The 18243-nt window shown below is 40.3% G+C and overlaps 2 protein-coding genes across 4 annotated transcripts in view; both read right to left on the bottom strand.

Annotated features, from left to right (window-relative positions):
• LOC126946724 (non-histone chromosomal protein HMG-17-like) overlaps positions 1–18243 on the bottom strand; it is a 1084902-nt gene that overhangs the window by 188951 nt on the left and 877708 nt on the right. The window lies entirely within an intron of this gene.
• EFHB (EF-hand domain family member B) overlaps positions 1–18243 on the bottom strand; it is a 74412-nt gene that overhangs the window by 9079 nt on the left and 47090 nt on the right. For all 3 annotated transcript variants that reach the window (XM_050777303.1, XM_050777311.1, XM_050777293.1), the window contains 5 exons: positions 18095–18224; positions 11530–11613; positions 10885–10952; positions 8804–8958; positions 980–1187 (listed from right to left, as the gene is read on the bottom strand). In XM_050777303.1, coding sequence (XP_050633260.1) covers positions 980–1187; positions 8804–8958; positions 10885–10952; positions 11530–11613; positions 18095–18224 — 645 coding nt within the window. The remainder of the gene's footprint in view (positions 1–979; positions 1188–8803; positions 8959–10884; positions 10953–11529; positions 11614–18094; positions 18225–18243) is intronic.

Genomic DNA, 18243 nt, shown 5'->3' with positions numbered 1-18243 from the left:
CAGTGTTATTTTAGACATGCTTAAAATACGTACATGTACACGTATGTATATATGTATATCTATACATGTAATGATACAAGAAGATAAAACGTAGGCCAGAGGTATCCAACCATGTGCCTTCCCTGGGCCTCACTGGAAGAAGAAGGCTTGTCTTGGGCCACACATAAAATCCATTAACAGTAAGGACAGCTGATGAGCTTGAAAAAAAACTGCAAAAAAACTCACAGCGTTTTAAGAAAGTTTACAAATGTGTGTCGGGCAGCATTCAAAGCTGTCTTGAACCACGGGTTAGGCAAGCTTGACGTCAACATCATAATATTTGAATCAAAAGTAAAGGTTATGCTGTTTTTCCTTTTTATACAAAATTTTTAAAATCTAATTTTGTGTCAAATTCTGTGTTTCTGGGGAAAGGGAACTAATTACTCAGATAATCGTTTTTAAACAGGTTTCTGAGAATCTGTCTTTCATATTTTGAGCTTCTGTGTAAGTTTTGTGCTTTTAATGTTTTTGAATAAATAATACATGGTTCCAAACTCAAAAGATACAAAAACATAGGTTAAAAAGTGAGTCTCATTGCCACACTGTCCCTCAGCCATCCAACTGCCTCTTCCTGGAAATAATAAATGTTATTGATTCTTTCCTACACTACCACAGATAGTCTATGCACAAACAAGCAAATAAACACTATGTATATGTGTATATTTTTATTTTTCATATAATATTAAAGTTGAATATAGCTGAGCTCCTAGCAAAATTAAAATACAGAAGTCCATTTAAGAATTCAGTAAATGGCTAAGCATGCTGGCTCACACCAATAATCCCAGCCCTTTGGGAGGCCAAAGCAAGAGAATCCCTTGAACCCAGGAGTTTGAGACCAGCCTGGGCAACATAGTGAGACCTCGTCTGTATTAAAAATAATAATAATAAACTTTCAATTATTTTGAAAAAATAATTCATCAAACCTTCAAGAATTAAATACCTTTAATAATGACCCTCTCTTCATACTCTTTAAGAAGCATTTTGTCTTTCCAGTTAAGAAAATTTGCAAATTCCAGATAGTTAATGAAGCCATCATTATCCACATCACAGTAGTCAAATAGCTGGTCCAGGAGCTTGTCATCTAAACTCAAGTTGGCCTGGTCACAAGCTTCCTGCAGCTCGGCTTTATCTATCATCCCATCTCCCTTCTGTTATACAGGAAGCAAAAGAACAGAAAATGGGAGTTGTCTTCAAGAGCAGAGTGGGCAACATTATTTAGTTTAAGAAAAAAACTGTTTCATCACATACATTCAAATTTGTCCCAATTTTCACAGAAGAGGAGTCAAATATGCTGTTTAGACCGTGGTAGAGCAGTGTTACCATGATAAGGGCTTGACGTTTCATGTGACCAATGGGTGTGTACTTTTGACAGCTCTCTACAATTGTTTATCCTTACAAAGTTTTTAACACCTTCTGTGTTTTCACCCGGCAATAAATGGTCCTTCATTTCACTGCCTGTTATTGAGGAGAAATTGGGGAGATAGCTGCAGGACAAGTTCACGGAGGTGGGTTCAAAGACAGTTGTCTGGTTTTGATAACACTCCTATGGGCAAGAGGGACATGCTCCCAGTCTGATGGTCAGCCCCACTGTAACAAGTAACACAAAGATTCATCCTGGTAAGTAGGGGGAGGCGGGTGGAGGGAAAAAGTGTCATTTCTTTTCAGACAGCATTTAAAGGCAGAAGTACCCACACTGAGTATGAACAGAGGGAAATGTATAAGGGCTCTCAGCAGAAACTGGCTGATTCACTTGGGAGATGAAGGGGCAGAGCACACAATGCTTGTTAAGGAAGAATGTTAACAACTGGGACATCTTAGCACTCAGCCCCTCCTACAGTCTATCAAGCCAACCTTAAACCCATTCAGAGATGATGGCAAGGTCCCAGTTTTCTTGTTTGTTTCTGCAGTGGATTCTGGCTGCTATAGGGGAGCTTTGGCCCCCACGAAGAGACTTCCCTGAGAGGAAATAACTCCCAAGAGAAATCATAAATGAGTCACTGCATAGTATTTAAGCTCTTACTGCCCAGGACTGGATTTACAATGCTGATGGAGGCAATCCCCTAGAGAATGAGAAACTAACTTGATGAATTATAAATTCTTGCAGTCAGACCCACAGCCCTAGAAAACTTCCCTACTTAACCCTTGTATTCAAACAGAATGAGGACTTAAAACATATGATCTTGGCAATAGAGCTGCAAATGCCCTGGATTAAAGTAGACTCCTTTATAAAAGTCTCTACTACAGGCCGGGTGCAGTGGCTCACGCCTGTAATCCCAGCACTTTGGAAGCCTGACCAACATGGAGAAACCCTGTCTCTACTGAAAATACAAAATTAGCCAGGCATGGTGGCGCATGCCTGTAATCCTAGCTACTCAGGAGGCTGAGGCAGGAGAATCGCTTGAACCCAGGAGGCGGAGGTTGCAGTGAGCCGAGATCACGCCATTGCACTCCAGACTGGGCAACAAGAGCGAAACTCCATCTCAAAAACAAACAAACAAAAGTCTCTACTACAACCAAAATGCAAACCCACACTCATCCCTAGGTGAAAAGCAATGTGGGATGTGGCCGTTGAATCAAGAGAGCTCCAAAACTGAAACATGCTGTCAATGATAACTTACTGCCTAATACGCAGGGCTTTGTGCGCACTGAGAACACTGGTGGTTTGTTTCATGGAGCTACCATGCCACCATCACGCCACTCAAAATCAAAGTAAATATTTCTTATTTACTGGTGCAAAGCCATTAATCCTTCCCTCCCACAAGCCCTGATCTCAACTGCTTTAGGAAGAAAGATGATTAGAAGTAGGACCAAGGGCTCCAGGTCTTCAAGAGGGATGCATCTGTTCAGTGGGGTGAGATTCTCACATTTTTATGGTTTGGATACAGTTCCGGAAATCGTCATCATAGCCAGTCCTGGGAGAGGGTGGTAGGGAAGGATGTCCGAATTCAATTAATGGGGTTTGGGCAGAGGTTGCAGAGACGAATTAAAGATAACAATGTATTATTGCTATGCCTTCCCAGGCTGAATGTTTAATTGGTATTGATGCTTTCCATGTCTGTATAGTGAATGTTCATATGTGACAGAGGGGATTATCCTGATCAAGAAGAGCCATGTATAGACAATTGTTAGTACCTTTGGGACCCCACAGCCCTAATGACTCCTTTGAGTTATGAGTCTATAACTGGTGGTTTTGCCAATTAGAGCCTCTGGAAAAGAAAGGCAACCTTCACTTGGAGGTGCGCCATGAGGTTTAGGACTCATCGCCTCCCTAACTTAGTTACCAGGTAGACCTGTTTTGAAAAGCGGCTATTAGCCTGTCACTGAGCTCTTCTGGAAACCGAACACTAGACCCATGGAGGCCTTCTGACTCGCCAGCCGATAATCATTTTGAGGTGGACCAACTTGGACTCAATGACTAACAAAATGAAAAAGGAGCAAACAAGCCTCATATGTCAAATGGAAATGGCATATTCAAGAATACAGCCAGCCCAACTCCAGTAACATCTCAGCTTTACGTGTAAAAGGGCAGCAATATTTTTGTTGTTATTGCTGCTGCTGCTGCTGCTCCTGAGACAGGTTGTCAATCTGTTGTCCAGACTGGAGTGCAGTGGCAGGATCATAATTCACTGTAGCCTCAAACTCCTGGGCTCAGGTGATCCTCCTGCCTCAGCCTACTGAGTAGCTGGCGCTACCCCTCCTGGCTAATTATTTTTGTTTACTTGTAGAGATGGGGTCTCACTATGTTACCCAGGCCACTTTGAAACTCCCAGCCTCAAACTATCCTCCTGCCTCAGCCTCCCAAAATGCTAGAATTGTAGGTGTGAGCCACCACACTCAGCTGAGAAGTGATCCCTTAGGAAAAAAAAAAAAAACTTAGTCAACACTCTGTCACCTGAAGCAAAGCCACTGGCTCAAGAGGGCCCTCAATTCACAGAACCTCCTCTAAATGCCTGCGCCTGGTTCACTTATAATTTGGCTCAGTTGAAACCTGGTGGTCTTCACTGAGCTAAACTAAAGGCCATTCTCACAGCTCTGGCCAATACTCTCCTTGATAAACCTGTTATATTTTTACTGACTCTCGGGCTGTTGACTGTGGCCTACCTGTTTGATTTGCCACTTGGAAAACAATAGACTAGCAGATTGAAGACACCCCCTTAAGGGACTGCAAACTACAGGATAAAAATTATGGCTAGTGATTGAACTATCTGGGTAGTTCATGTAGATACTCACCATAAGCACGGGAATAATTGGAATCAAGTTGCTGATGAAGCCTGAACCATGTAGATTGCCAACATTGCTGCCTGTACATACGTGGCAACAGACCCCCATTACACACAGGGCACAAGGCAAAGGACTCTATGTTTCTAATGCAGAAGCCACCACGACATGCCAAACTTGTGACTGCCAGAAGTTGACTCATTTGTCTCGTGGTGAGAGAGGACACATCCCACATAGGGATCTCCCTCGTGTTCCTGACAGACTGACTATAGTGAACCTCTGACCCCTCCCCCCTCAGAGCTATCAGTGGTGCCACACCAATATTGACACTTATTCAAATTATGGAATTGCCGTTCCAGTCCAACCAGATGGCTCTAGTCCCAGCAGTAGGACCCATAAAGTTAAGTTAATCTGGGTTATGCATTTTGCTTTCTGGAACATTTTCAGTCCGTCAGTGGGGTGCACCCTATAGCAGCACAAAATCTATTCAGCAATGAGCTATCAGTCAAGGTATTCAATGAACCTTTCTTACTCCCTACCATCCGTTGTCATATGGTATTATTGAGCATTGGAATGGCCTTCTCAACCAGCTCCTGGTGCCCACATTTTAGTAAAGCTGTTTGGTCACTCAATGCAGCTGTCCCCAGAAAGGACTCATTCTATCTCAGCTGCTTCCTGAATAATAATCAGAATAAAAGGGACAGGGGTTATAAAGACTTCTTTTGAAAATTGGGGTTACTGCCATGACCATTCCTGGACATGGTGCATCTTTTCTCCCCCTAACAGCAATCCCATGGCAGTAGGGTTGGTCCACCCTTTTGGTAGCAACCAGGCATAAAAAGGATTCTAGGAGGTTCAAAGTTAATTCTATTTCAGCCACCTGATTTTCTTGTTGGGTTGACAGTCCTTGATCATAGGATAATAACCACTTGGTTGAGTATACCTCTCAAAAATCAGCATGAGAGCTGGGAGCAGTAGCTTACATCTGTAATCCCAGCAACATGGGAGGCTGAGGCAGGAGGATCACTTATGGCTCAGAGTTCAAGGCTGCAGTGAGCTATGATGGTGCCACTGCACTCCAACCTGAGCAACAGAGTGAGACCCCCATCTCTAAAATAAAATAAAATAATAAAATAAAATCAGTATGTTCCATCCCAGTAGTTGTAACTTCACTTTTTTCCCAATCATATTCTCTATTTTTTTTTTTTTTTTTTTTTTTTTTTTTTTTTAGATGGAGTCTCACTTTGTCGCCTAGGCTGGAGTACAGTGGTATGATCTCAGCTCACTGCAACCTCCGCATCCCAAGTTCAAGCAATCTCCTGCGTCAGCTTCCCGAGTAGCTGGGATTACAGGCATGTGCCACCACACCCGGCTAATTTTTGTATTTTTAGTAGAGATGGGGTTTCACCATGTTGGTCAGTATGGTCTCGAACTCATGACCTCAGGTGATCAGCCTCCCAAAGTGCTGGGATTACAGGCATGAGCCACCATGCCCAGCCCATATTCTCTATTTTCACCTAGACCTTTTGTTTGTAAAGGTCAGGTATAACAGGGACCAGGGATTTCTTAGAAACGTTCCAGAGATCTGTTTTATTCTCTTTTACGCCTGACCTTTCCAGACAAAATTTCTAGGTGAAAATAGGAGATAAATGGGAAAAAGGTGAAGTTATAGCTACTGGAATGGGACACCCTGATTTTGTGGCAACAGGGGGAGAGCAGCAACCAAGCTCTTGGAGACAGAACACCTTATACCCAGGATGTTCAGGGGGGTGAGGGACACCATGATATTCTGATTTTCAGCCCACTCCTGAAGACTGCATCATAAGGGAAAATGCCTTGGTGCAGCTCTCTCAAACCGTTGGTGACACCTTAGTTTTAACTGACTGCCAGGCAGTTCTGACCACAATTTGAATGACATCCACCTCAACTTTACCGAGAAATCTATTGGAAACAGCAGAGAATGACCCTAGTTACTGCACCTCCACACTGAACACCTTTGGGTATCTTCCCCAGCCCCAGTGCAGTCATTCCACAAGGGGAGCAAATACCATCAGCTGGTGGCATGGACAGACAGGAAGTTGGACTTACTGACCTCATGCAGCCCCTCCAAAAACAAGGACTATACACAATTATTGAACTTAACTGAGAACCCTATAACCTGGGAGCAAAATGTATTTTAGGAAACTATTCTAGTTTTAAGTTAACAATGTTTACATATTGACAACAAATGTGCTGCTTAAGTGAGCACAAATCTACACATGCTTAATTAGACAATTAATTAAAAGAGAAAATCATCAGCTGACTTGCATTGCTAAGAACATCTGTTATGAATTACATAGTCTATGATAGCTAGGAGCCAAAATCCCTGATTGCAATTCTGAGTTTATCATAGTACTTGGGCCTCACTCTACTTCAGTGTTGTGTTACATATGTTCAACAACTGGCTCTTTGGCAGTGTGGTGGAAGAAAGCCCTGATTTGTAGCAGGTGCTGCTTTCCATGGTGTTCATACTCTCATCATGGTAATTTCTAGCTACCATTGTGATGTCAACTGGCTTGTAAGCTTCCTGCAAATTGAACAGTATGCTCTCCCAGCCAATTCTAGCACACTACTGCTACCCCATGTGTAACTCTTTCTCTAGATTTTCCGTTCCCTATATGGAATGTCTACACATTATCTGGAATAATGCTTGATGTACTATGAGTATTCAATAAATAACAGAATTAATTTCATAAGCCAAGAAGGTTCATTTAGAAAATCATAGTTTATTTGCTCCATGGTGTTTTGTTTTTCCATTAAATTAAATGTGGCACCCAATAATATAAGATTTAAATAATCAAAAATTAACCTACAGCTGTACTAGACCCACATCTTATTACCCTTTCAGAAAAAAAGCTCCTTATGGACACTGAATGCTACATTGTGCATATTAACAATTTAAAAAGTATATCAAGGCCGGGCGCAGTGGCTCACGCCTGTAATCCCAACACTTTGGGAGGCCGAGGCAGGCAGATCACCTGAGGTCAGGAGTTCAAGACCAGCCTGGCCAACATGGTGAAACCCCGTCTCTACTAAAAATACAAAATTAGCTGGGCGTGGTGGTGGGCGCCTGTAATCCCAGCTACTTGGGAGGCTGGAGCAGGAGAATCCCTTGAACCCAGGAGGCAGAGGTTGCAGTGAGCCAAGATCATGCCATTGCACTCCAGCCTGGGGAACAAGAGGGAGACTTCATTTCAAAATATATATATATATATTATATATATAATATATATATAAAATATATATATAATTTATATATATATAAGGCATATCAGCATTAAATAATTCTCAGTAATTTCCTCCCTGCTTAATTTATCATAAGGAATGTGCCTGGTGATTTACTTAATCAACAGCTATTAAGATGATCATCTTTTCTTTAATTACATTTAAAATGAAAAATTCTTAAAAGCAGGGCACTATGTATTGTGACAGTTTCTCTTATTCGTGTCACTACCACTATTTATTGAGTTGGCTCCAAGCTTCCTGGTAACCAAAGTAAAAAGGTGTGCATAATCAATACAAAATATATGCTATCCATGAGATAAAAACCAGTCGTCAGATACTTAGATGAAGCGCAATTATTTCCTTTGTCAAGACTGAGTTGCTTATAAAGAGGATGCATCTGACCAAAATAAAAGCCTCATGGGCATACTAACAAAAAATATACCAAGTTTCAATGGCAGTTTCTTACAGTGCTCCTTAGCATAAGCTAAAGGCAGTGCAACTTGGTAAAAGCAATTCTATGATGGCCTAAAATAGTGCGAGGCAACTACGTAGCCCTAGATTGATCTGATTTTCTCGAACAATAAAATTTAGGGTAGCTTGAACACTGAATATCTCATACTCTCAAAACTAAAGCCACACCGTGCTCCCAGGGAAAAGACATTCTAAGCTTGACTTGGACCTAGAATGCAGGTACTCTGTGTGCAAATTCAGATTTAGGTATAGATTGTCAAGTCTTCCCCAGGGATCCCTAGTGCTACCCACTGCCCCTCGCTCCCAGCACACTGCAGTTTAATAATCCGTAACAGTGATTCTCAAACTTGAATGTGCATCAGAATCACTAGAGTGCTTGCTAAAATTGCTGGGCCCCACCCCAGAGTTCCTAAACTCAGTATTTTCTGAAATGAGCCTTGTAATGTGCGTTTCTAACAAGTTCCCACGTGATGATGATGGTGGTAGTGGAACCACACTTTGACAACCAATAATCTACAAAAGGGGTCAGCAAACGTCTTCTGTTAAGGGGCAAATAGTAAATATTTTAGGTTTTGAAGGTCATACAGTTTTTGTTGCTACTACCTAACTCTGCATTCATAGTGCAAAAGCAGCCACAGACAACACTAAAAACAACACAGGCATGATTGTGTTCCAGTAAAACTTTACTTATGCAAACAAACAGTGGGCCGGATTTGGCCCACAGGCTATAGTTTGCTGACCCCTGATCTACATCAAACTGCTGGGATCTGTAAGCCCATGCATTACCAAAAAGCTCTCCCCCATTACTGGCCTTGTCATAGTGCCTGAAGGCTGCCAGCAAAGTGTCAAATTTTTGGTAATTAACTTTCTTCAAGTGATGCCGAACTGCTGCAATCAGGGCTCGCTGTCTATCCTTGCCTCGAAGATATTCACCCGGAAGTCTATTATGGATGAGATCACCAACTCCTATTGAAGACAGAAAAAAGTTTTTTACATAAGTTTAAAGTCTTTCTATATTATTTCTATCTTTTAAAAAAAGAGAGTGAGAGAGATCTAGCAACCTCTGTGAATGAAAGGATCATCTAAGTCTGACATGATTATGCAGCATGTCAGAAAATCCTTATGTACTATAAAGAAAAGTACATAAATTAATTGATAAAAATTAATATTTCTGTTTTAGTTACCTCGCTGCTCAAGAAGAAAATCTAAAAAAATGAATTTTGTGTGGACATCACCAACCGCACTCAGCTGTGAATTATTTTCCTTAGACAGTGAAGTCCTTGCTTGACTACCTCTTGGCCATTTGTCTACAATGCTGAGGATCTGAAAGCTAGGGCTGAGTTCAGGTGGGGACCACTCAGCGTGCCTTGAAACTGACTAAACTGGGAGAGCCTTGTAAAAATCAAACTCAAATTATCTACTCTCTCCTATGTAAGTTTCCAGTTGGCTGTCAATCTGCATACCAAGTTCCCATTTCTCAGCCTTGCTTCCACTCATGCCACCACCAGCACTGGAGGCCTGCCTCCCTTCATAGCTCCATTAACTAAGAGTCCTGACCCACAACCCAAGTAGAGTTGACCATGCTGCTCCAGATGTGGCAGCTTGGTGGATATCACCAGAGGAGACCTCCTGCCTCTGTTCATTTTCCCCAGCCTACACACACCTCCCATCTTCCTGCCAGGACTCTCAGCTTTCTCTTATTCTTTTAATTCATCAATTCATGCTATAAATATTGGTGAAAGATGTCCTATGTGCTGGACCCTGAGGATCCAACAGACAGCAAAACACAGCACCCACCAGCATGAAGCTTGCCCTCAAACAGGCAGAATTTACCATGATTACCTACTTCTTTTTCAAGCTAATTGATGGTTTCCTAATCATCCCTTACCCTCTTCAAAAGATATTAAAGCCTCTAAGATGGATAGGCATCCATTAGTAGTTTGTGTAAAAACAGAACCCAAATACAATTTCCTAATGTAGTAATTAATGATGCTCCAAACCACTGTCTTGCAAAAGCTCAATAAATATTTATTCTATTTATCAATGAGTGGACTTTAGCTAAAACATTTTTCACAGTGGTTCTTAAACCTTAGTGTATATAAGAACCTACTGAATCAGAATATCTAGGACATGGGTCCCAGGAATGTGCAGATCTAATAAACTCCCTGGATGATTTTAATGCAGGTAGTCTGCAGCCCATGTTTTGAGAACCACTGATACACAGCCCAATCCTGATAAGCTGTAGCATATTTTTCCCTTTGGATATCTGCTATTTAGATTGCCTAGAAATAGAGACAAAATACAAGTAAGTTTCTTCTGCTACTTTATGTATTGATTGACTGATTAACTCACTGGCTAGCTGGCTGGCTGGTAGGAAAACAGTGGTTCTTAATTATGTGGTTGTAGAGTACAGTGCTTTCTCATATTTGAATGTGCTTACAGTTCACCCGGAAATACAGTTAAAATGCAGTTTCTGATTCAATAATTCTGGGACAGGGCCTGAGATTCTGTATTTCTAAGATGCTCCCAGGGGATGCCAATACTGGCAGTCTGCAGACCACACTTTGAGAAGTTAGGACCTAGGACAATATCCGACTTCATTAAAAAGCTGCTCCATTTCACTTTGGCTTGTTTAATATTTTTCTTAAATAAAAGTCAAAGCCTTAACTACACTTACAGTACTCATTACAAGGGCTTCCAACTGTACCTATTTCAAACACAATATGAAAAAAAAATTTCTGTTATATACTTTTCCCATTAATGTTAATGCAACATTTTAAGGCTTTAAAATTAGAAGTTTTTGAAATAAGGAGATGGTGAGCTTAACTGTGTAACTTTGCAGGGATTTTGTTGCTGTTTGGGGTTTTTTACAGAGAAAGTGTGTATATTTACCATACTCCTCAGGACGGAGACAAGCTCCAAATGTGTAGTCTGGGGGAACATTCATTGTTTCTGCAATGCTATCAAAGAAAACAAATCCTTAGTTAAAATACCCACCACATGGCATCTCTGGAATTTAAAATATGTTTGCCATATGTTCTTAGTAGCCTATATTTTATCTCATAACCAAACTATGAAGATCAAACAAAAGTTCTCCAATAGATCTTTTGTCTGATCTTCCACTTGCATTAACAATGACTGAATGCTTTCACCCTCTTTCAGAAGCCCAGAATTACAAAGGAAAAACGAACACATTCAAAGCAAAATTACCAAAGTATAAAGACAGAGCAAGACAGACAGACAGGAAAGACAAAGAAAAACGTAAACACAGTAAGTTAAATCTCTGATATCCCACAAATAATGCTTTATGCAAAATTATCCCTCTCTCTTCTCCAGGGCCCTCTGCATTCTGGAGAACTCACTGCTTTCCTGGAATCCCAAATTCTATAGACATTAACAGATTAACTGATTAACAATAAAATAATGATTTTCTTATTTAATAGATAGAATCTAATAGGCACACCAACAGTTACCACAAGAGTACTTTTTAAATTCTATGCAAAGAAACTATCAATTTGAAGTTAATCCTTAACTTACGGATCTAAAACTCTTCCAAGTTTATGTTGAAACTTTTCTTTGAAATCATCTGCTCTCTTGGATACAAACTTAGCTCCTCTTTTCCTGCAAAATTAGAACATTATCAGGTATCTCTATTACCTAAAGTGTTCTTGGCTGCCAAATACACGTAAAGTGAAGAATACCATAGTATCATTAGGCCTTGAAGGAACAAATGTAGTTTCAAAAGATACTCTCCGCTAAAAATAAAGTTTTATGTGTTCATTTTTCTTTCATTTACACTAAAATAAAATAAACCTTGATTAATGAATAAGGTAAGCAAACAATATTTTTAGTAAATAAAAACAAGGTGTTAATATCACTATTGTAAGTGTAGCTCCTGGCCAGGCACAGTGACTCACTGCCGTAATCCCAACACTTTTGGAGGCCAAGCTGGGCAGATGGCTTCAGCTCAGGAATTTGAGAGTAGCCTGGGCAACATGGCGAAACCCTGTCTCTTAAAAAAAATACAAAAACTAGCTTGGTGTGGTGGCATGCACCTGTAGTCCCAGCTACTCGAGAGGCTGAGCTAGGAGGATGGCTTGAGCCTGGGAGGCTGAGGTTGCAGTGAGCTGAGGTGACGCCACTGTACTCCAGCCTGGGTGACAGAGTGAGACCCTGTCTCAAAAAATATATATAAAGTAAGTGTAGCTCGTAAAATTGCTAGAAGAAAATTAAGCATCAGGCCAGGCACAGTGGTTCATGCCTGTAATCTCAACACTTTAGGAAGCTAAAGCTGGAGGATCAGTTGAGGCCAGGAATTTGAGATGAGCCTGGGTAACATAGTGAGATCCCATCCCTACAAAAAATAAAAATAAAAATAAAAAAATTTAGCATCAAATAAATAAATAGCTAAAGGATATAAACAAATAACTCACATCTAGTAAGCAAATACATGGGGAATTTATAATACTCTCTAGTAATAAAATAAATGTAAAATAAAAGAATAACAAAGTGCCACTTCTAACCTAGTAAACAAGCAAATATATGTAAGTATATTGAGAGAGAGAATATCTAACTTTGGCAAAAAGTATAGTAAAACATTTACAGATTGCTAGTGCAAATTCCTACAGTCCTTTTGAAAATAACTGGGCAATATGAATCAAAAAGCATAAAAACACTCATGCCCTTTTATCCACATCTGGGAACCAATAATAATGATATAATCCAGATAGCAACTAAAAATGTAGAAAAGAGGCTGGGCACGCTGGCTCACACCCGTAATCCCACCACTTTGGGAGGCTAAAGTGGGCAGATCACTTGAGGTCAGGAGTTTGAGACCAGCCTGACCAACATGGTAAAACCCTAGCTCTACTAAAAATACAAAAATTATCCAGGTGTGGTGGAACATGCCCGTAATCCCAGGTACTTGGGAGGCTGACGCAGGACAGCCACTTGAACCTGGGAGTCAGAGGCTGCACTAAGCCAAGATCATGCCACGGCACTCCAGCCTGGGCAACAGAGTGAGCCTGTCTCAAAAAAAAAAAAATGTAGACACGTTATATGTATAAAAAATGTTTGTAGCTTATTGACTACAATGGAATAAAGAAAAGAATCAAAATATTCAGTTGTGGAGGGTGATTAAATTATATCACATTAATAAGAATACATTGCATGCATTTTCAATGCTGGCATATACAGCAATATATAATTATTTTGTGTTAGGTGGAAAACAGGATATAAAATGGGATTGCACTCTGGTGAAAACTATGCAAAAATCTACGTAGGAAGCCACACTAGGATAAAATACATTAAAATGATAATAATGGCTGAATTAAAGTGAATAGGATTATGAGTGATTTTATTTTGCCAGTTTTTTGTAAAATAATTTTGTTACTTCTACTGTTGTGATTAAATGAATAAAATTTCTTTTGAAACCTGTAAAATTACAACACTATTATTTAATAACATTAAAATTAATAAATTATCTATTGTTTTGCTAAGACTAAAGACAATGAACATTACATTCTTAAACTCCATTTGCTTTTCAAAGTATCTCCTGTGCTATTGAACTACTGAGCTGAATAAATTTCTGGAGAAGAGTAACACTCTGTGGAGGAACAAAAGAAGAAATAAAAGTAATTCATCTCATTTCTTCATTTCCTTCCCATTTGTTGGTGGGGGGAAGAATGTAGGTGGAGTCAGAATAAATCAATGCAGTTTAGGGCTATAACTTGAACGAACGGAGTTAACAATCTAAAAATCAGCTCCAGGCCAGGCGCGGTGGCTCACGCCTGTAATCCCAGCATTTTGGGAGGCTGAAGTGGGTGGATCATCCTGAGGTCAAGAGTTCGAGACCAGCCTGGCCAACATGGTGAAACCCCGTCTCTACTAAAAATACAAAAATTAGCCAGGAGTGGTGGCAGGTGCCTGTAATCCCAGCTACTTGGGAGGCTGAGGCAGGAAAATCACTTGAACCTGGGAGGCAGAGGTTGCAGTGAGCCAAGATCACATCACTGCACTCCAGTCTAGGCGACAGAGTGAAACTCCGTCTCAAAAAAAAAAAAAAAATCAGCTCCAAGGTACATAATTAAGAACATGCAGAGATAGGAAAAAGAATTGTAAGGCACAGAGCCAACTCTTTTTAGTCAAGAACCGCCTGGAGTATGCTTCCGCAACAATCAGGAAGTATCTGTGGGCAACCATGTATGTCAGAATATCAATAACTGCAACATCATTACACAACCTCTTAGCATTCACGAACCAACTCAGATAAAGCTCTTTGTGTGCCAGTGAATTCATTCATTCACGCACGCGCACAAACACGTGCACTCGCACACGCAAGCCTACCATCTGATGACTCAAACCAAAGTTTGATTTGACTTTGCTTTGATTGTTCAAACCAAAGGTCATAAGCAGAATATAGATAGAGATCCTTTTTGTTTATTTGTTTTTGTTTTTGTTTTTGTTTTTTGAGACAGTCTTGCTCTGTCACCCAGGCTGGAGTGCAATGGTGCCATCTCAGCTCACTGAAACCTCCGCCTCCCGGGTTCAAGTGATTCTCCTGCCTCAGCCTCCCAAGTAGCTGGGACTATAGGTGTGTGCCACCACACTCAGCTAATTTTTGTATTTTTAGTAGAGGCAGGGTTTCACTATGTTGGCCAGGCTGGTCTCGAATTCCTGACCTCGTGATCTGCCTGCCTCAGCCTCCCAAAGTGCTGGGATTATAGGCATGAGCCACCATGCCCAGCCAATAGAGATCCTCTTTTACAGAGGAAATGTATCCCATAAAAGTTGAAAGTAAACCAAATTTGTATGTTAAATCGTGCATATAAAATTAGATGCCTCAAAATGTAAACTAACACACTTGACTCCCAGTTTATAACAGAAGTCAAACCGAATGAAGTAGTGAGCTCTTTTTAAATTGCAACAAAAAGAATAAAGAATTTATCTACTGCTAGCAATAACATTCCAATTAAGTTTCAAAATACAAAAAGGGTCAGGTGCAGTGGCTCATGCCTGTAATCCCAGCATTTTGGGAGGCTGAGGTGGGTGGATCACCTGAGGTCATGAGTTCGAGACCAGCCTGACAAACATGATGAAACTCCATCTCTACTAAAAATACAAAAATTCACCAGGCATGGTGGCGCACACCTGTAATCCCAGCTACTCGGGAGGCTGAGGCATGAGAATCGCTTGAACCCAGAAGGTAGAGGTTGCAGTGAGCCGAGATTATGCCACTGCATTCCAGCCTGGGTGACAGAGGGAGACTCCATCTCAAAAAAAAAAGAAAAAAAAAAAAGAAAAAATGATCATATAAAACACTGTTCCATAAACAATGTCCCCTTGGGGGTAGAGACAAGTTGGAGGGAAGCATGCCCTGCTCACTGTTTGCCCTTATAAACTTTGTGTGTTTTTCTGTGGCAACACTAAATCATTGATATTTGCTCTGCTCTTAGGATGTTCTTGAGGACCAGATTGTTGTTAATGTGTTTACCTCATATGTTTTACAAACGGATAGCAAGTTTATATTTCTAACCCACTGAAAATGGATAAACCATATCTGTCTCCTTTTAAGTATCAATTTATTATATTTAATTATAAATCTCTATAGTCCTTAAATATTTAAATAATATCTTTATCCTTTCCTTTATACATAGTTTAACTATTTTAATAATAAGAAATTTATGTTAAATTGTGCATATAAAATTAGATGCCTCAAAATGTAAACTAATAAGAAATATTTATTATGTAAATGCTTCGTCTATATCCTAAATAAAAACTGTCTCATGCAGGGTTACTATGATACTGAAAAATTTATTCTATGTGTGTGTTTTACCATCCTTATTTTGAATAATACAAGTATCAGAAACCCATGTAATAAAGGAGGGAAAGAGGAATGGAAATCATTTTTGAAGCCCATAAACAGGTGATCAAGAATCAAGTGCCTATGGATCCGGTGCAGTGGTTAGGGCTGCCTCTAGAGCCAACACTGCCTGGATTTCATTCTTACCCCTGATACATCTGAGCTGCATGATCTTAGGCAAATGATTTAACCCCTCTGTACCTCAGCTTTTTCACCTGTAAAATGGGAAGAATAAAAATTAGAATACACCTATCCTGTGGAGTTCTTAGTAGGATTAAACTAATAATATATAAAGTGCTCAGAATTTTGCCTGTATAACTGAGAGCTGTTATTGTCACGGAGACAAAATAGGCATAAGAGTGAGGCAGGTTGAATACCTGCAGGAATGCTAAGTCTGTGTGCATGCTGCGCCTATGGAAACCTAGAGGGCCATTGTCTCCTTTAAAAAGGGCAGAGGTCAGAACAAATCTACCCCTATCTTTGACAAATGTGAATGCAAGGCCCATGCATTAGTTTCATGTGGTTGCTATAAGAAATTACCAAAAACTGATGGCTTTAAAAAATGTATTATCTCACAGTTCTAGAAGCCAGAAGTCTGAAATCAAACTGTCAGCAAGGTAACATTTCCTCTAACAGCTTTAGGGGAGAATTCATTTCTTGCTTTTTTTGTTGTTTTCCCTAGAGACGGTGTCTTGCTATGTTGCCCAGACTGGCCTCTAGCTCCTGGGCTCAAGCCATCCTCCCACCTAAGCCTCCGAAAGCACTGGGACTACAGGCATATGCCACCACACCCAGCCCATTCCTTGCTTCTTCCAGGTCTGATGGCTGTTGGCATTACTTTGCATTCCTTGGTTATAGGCACATCACACCAATATCTATCTCCATCTTCACATACCTTCCCTTCTGCATATCTTTTCCTCTTGTCAAATTTTCTTCTTCCCCTCTATAGATACTGACCATTGGATTTAACACCCACTCAGATAATCCAGAATGATCTCTTCATCTCAAGATCCTTAATTACGTCTGCAAAGACCCTTTTTCCACACAAAGTAACATTCATAGGTTCTGGGCATCAGGACATAGACATATCTTTTTGGGGAGGGTGGGACAGCACCAGTATTTACAATCTTCAACCCATGGCACCAGTATCCACAATCTTCTGATTTTTTTAAGCATAATGAGAAATCTAGACTTTTATGAACAACCTTCCAAAGTTTACGTGTTGGCTCAGATATAAAATATAACACAGGAAATGAAAAACTAAGGACCCAATTTTGTTTTCTAAGGAAGTAGTTTTTACAGCATGAAGACATAAAAAGGTCACAATTTGAAAAAGTTGAGTCTGATGCTCAGGTGCCCAAATAACTATTCAACAAAACTGAATAACAAATATCAAGTCAAGACAGGATGGTTATCCATGCCTTTATTCCCAGCTATTCAGAAGGCTGAGGTGGATAGCTTGAGTCCAGGAGTTCAAGGTTGCAGTGAACTATGATGGCCCTACTACACTCCAGCCTGGGTAATAGAGCGACATGCTGTCTCAATAAATAAATAAACAAATTTCAAGTCGATTACAATTGTCTTGGTAGAGTTTTGAAAGTCCATTGTAAGGCCGGGCGCGGTGGCTCAAGCCTGTAATCCCAGCACTTTGGGAGGCCGAGACGGGCGGATCACGAGGTCAGGAGATCGAGACCATCCTGGCTAACACGGTGAAACACCGTCTCTACTAAAAAATACAAAAAACTAGCCGGGCGAGGTGGCTGGCGCCTGTAGTCCCAGCTACTCGGGAGGCTGAGGCAGGAGAATGGCGTGAACCCGGGAGGCGGAGCTTGCATTGAGCTGAGATCCGGCCACTGCACTCCAGCCTGGGCGACAGAGCGAGACTCCGTCTCAAAAAAAAAAAAAAAAAAAGAAAGTCCATTGTATTTAAGAAACACAAATAAAGTTGATCCCAGAGAGTTAAAACATGCATATATGTCTTTATATTTGCTTGTAATTTCAGAATAAAGACAGTAAAAAAAAAAAAAAAAAAAAAAGTTATCATTTTTACCTCTGTAGGAACTCGATAGGATGGGTGTCAGAAGTGAAATACATTACATTGTTTTTTTCTATTTTTTTCTAATCATTTTATTTGAACCATATCATTTTATTACCTCTTCAAAAAATAAATTTTAAAAATCAACTTTTCTTTAAGTCCGAATGTCTAACACTTGCTCCTGGGCATAGTGTAATTAAACTTACATTTGTAGTTCATGGAGCCAATATAAAGATTTTGCCATGGCTCGTCCATCATTAAAATGTGGTGTTGGTACTCCATACACATTAAACCTATGGAAACTTGATGGGTTATACTTTCGGTTCTTTGCCTCTCCTGTGGAAAAAGAAAGGAA

This window comes from Macaca thibetana, chromosome 2 (assembly GCF_024542745.1).
Source record: "Macaca thibetana thibetana isolate TM-01 chromosome 2, ASM2454274v1, whole genome shotgun sequence".
NCBI classification, from domain to species: Eukaryota; Metazoa; Chordata; class Mammalia; order Primates; family Cercopithecidae; genus Macaca; species Macaca thibetana.
The sequence above is the reverse complement of the archived record's forward strand: the minus strand, read 5'-3'. Positions and strand labels throughout refer to the sequence as shown.